The 2,077-nt window shown below is 64.9% G+C and overlaps 1 protein-coding gene across 1 annotated transcript in view; it reads right to left on the bottom strand.

The window, feature by feature from the left end:
* Rab11-2 (Rab11, rab family GTPase) overlaps positions 1 to 916 on the bottom strand; it is a gene marked incomplete at both ends in the record, with an annotated part of 1,552 nt that extends 636 nt beyond the window's left edge. The window contains 3 exons of the mRNA XM_005779408.1: positions 39 to 234; positions 468 to 756; positions 865 to 916. Of these exons, the coding sequence (XP_005779465.1) occupies positions 39 to 234; positions 468 to 756; positions 865 to 916 (537 nt within the window). The remainder of the gene's footprint in view (positions 1 to 38; positions 235 to 467; positions 757 to 864) is intronic.
* Between the last annotated feature and the right edge of the window lie 1,161 nt (positions 917 to 2,077).

Below are 2,077 nucleotides of genomic sequence, written 5' to 3'. Positions count from 1 at the left end.
ACCGCGCCGCCGCCCGCCTCGAGCGTCTTCCTCGTCACGATGCGGTAGATCTCGATCAGGATCGTCTCGAACGCGAGGTCGACGTTGGTCGCGTCGAGCGCCGACGTCTCGATGAAGGCGAGGTTGTTCTGCTCCGCAAAGGCCTTTGCGTCCTCCGTCGCGCACGCCTGCAAATGCTTGAGGTCGCACTTGTTCCCCACCAGCATCACCACAATCGACGGGTCTGCGTGCGTCCTGCGCAGGGCAGCGGACGCGTCGGCGGCGAGCCCAGCGCACAGAGGGCCAGGGGGCGGCAGCCCCGGCCCTGCGGCACGGGGCTGTGCGGCGGCGTCGTGACTGTGCGCGCGGCACAGGCACGCCGGCCTCCTGGCGGTCAGCGGTGCGCGCGCGCGCGCGCGCGCGGCGCAGCGAGAGAGAGACAGCGCGCGCGCCGCGCGCGCTGGGTGTCTGCGGCGGGCGCAGCGCACCGCAACTCCTTCAGCCAGCGCTCGACGTTCTCAAAGGTGAGCCGCTTCGAGATGTCATAGACGAGCAGCGCGCCCACCGCGCCGCGGTAGTACGCCGACGTGATGGCGCGGTAGCGCTCCTGACCGGCGGTGTCCCAGATCTGCGCTTTAATGATCTTCCCGTCGTGCTGGATTGAGCGCGTCGCAAACTCTACGCCGATCGTCGACTTGGAGTCGAGGTGGAATTCATTGCGGGTGAAGCGACTCAGCAGATTCGACTTGCCCACGCCCGAGTCGCCGATGATGACCACTGTGCAGGGCAGGCACAGGCGCGGCGGTCAGCGCGGCCTGCCAAACGAAGCGGCGCCAGCAGCGCGGCGCGGCGTGGCGCGGGGAGGCGCGGCGGCGCCGCGCGCACCCTTGAAGAGGTAGTCGTAGTCGTCGTCCGTGCGGCTGCCGGCGCCGGCCATCGAGGAAGGAAGGGGAGCTGTGCTGCTTTTGCGGCGCCGCTGCTGTGGGCGCTCTGTTTGAAAAAGAATTTTACTCCCGAGCACAACACGGGGCACGGGCCTCCCATCCCTCCCTTGGGTTGTCCGTTTTCTTTCTTTTACGGGGCACGGGACTGGCTCGCACTGGCACTAACACAGGTACACCACGGGAGCCGCCTAAGCGACTCCTGCGAGAGTGGCGAGGCACTTAGCTCCGTGCACCCGCCCACCCCCGCCACAGGCAAGCTCATTCACAACCTGCTCTGCGATTGCCGTGTGAAGAACGACTGAGATACGCTGCTTCTGCAAAAAGAATTTTACAACGAAACTCCCTCGCACGACACAATACGCCTCCAGCAAGCAGCATGCCGGGGAAGTCTTGCCGGAGCCGCCGGTCGCAACTCGAACGCATGCTACTTACAGCTGCTGTCTGTACACAAAGATGCCAGCACCCCCCACAGGCAGAGCGCTGCTGCTGGGGAGGGGGTCCCGACCCCCCCAGCAGCAGAGCGCTGCTGCTGGGGGGGGGGGGGGGGGGGTCCCCACCCCCCCAACAACAAAACGCTTCTTCCGGGGGGGGGGGGGGGCCCCCCTTGGCTTTAGGGGGCCGGGGGGGGACCCAAAAAAGGGGGGCCCCCCCCCCCCATTTCAAAAAAAAAAAAAAAATTTTTTTTTTCCCAATTGGGGGGGAACCCTTAAAGTTTTTGGGGCCCCCGGGGGGGCCCCCCCTCCGGGGTTTCTCCCCTGGGGGTTCCCCCTGAAACACAAGGGGGCCCCGGCCCAAATTTTAAGGGGGAGGGGGGGGCCCTTTTGGGTTGGGGGGCCCTTTTTCCCCCAACTTTTGGGGGGTTGGAAGGGTTTTTTCTTTGGGGGGGGGCCCCCCCCCCCCTTCCCTCTCCTGGGAAACCCCCCCCCCCTGGCGCTTCCTTTTTTTTTGGGGTTTTTTTCTGGGGGGGACCTTGTTAAAAAAAAAAAAAAAAACAGACACCCCAAGGGAGGGATGGGAGAACGGCACTGGGGAAAAAAGGAAGAAAGAAAACAGACAACCCAAGGGAGGGATGCGCACAAAATTCTTTTCGCGGGCCGCTGGCTGGGCGGGCGCCTTGCCTGCCAAGGCCTCCGTCCCTTGGCTCTCGCTCCCAT

Source organism: Emiliania huxleyi (assembly GCF_000372725.1).
Source record: "Emiliania huxleyi CCMP1516 unplaced genomic scaffold EMIHUscaffold_230, whole genome shotgun sequence".
NCBI lineage: Eukaryota > Haptophyta > Isochrysidales > Noelaerhabdaceae > Emiliania > Emiliania huxleyi.
The sequence above is the reverse complement of the archived record's forward strand: the minus strand, read 5'-3'. Positions and strand labels throughout refer to the sequence as shown.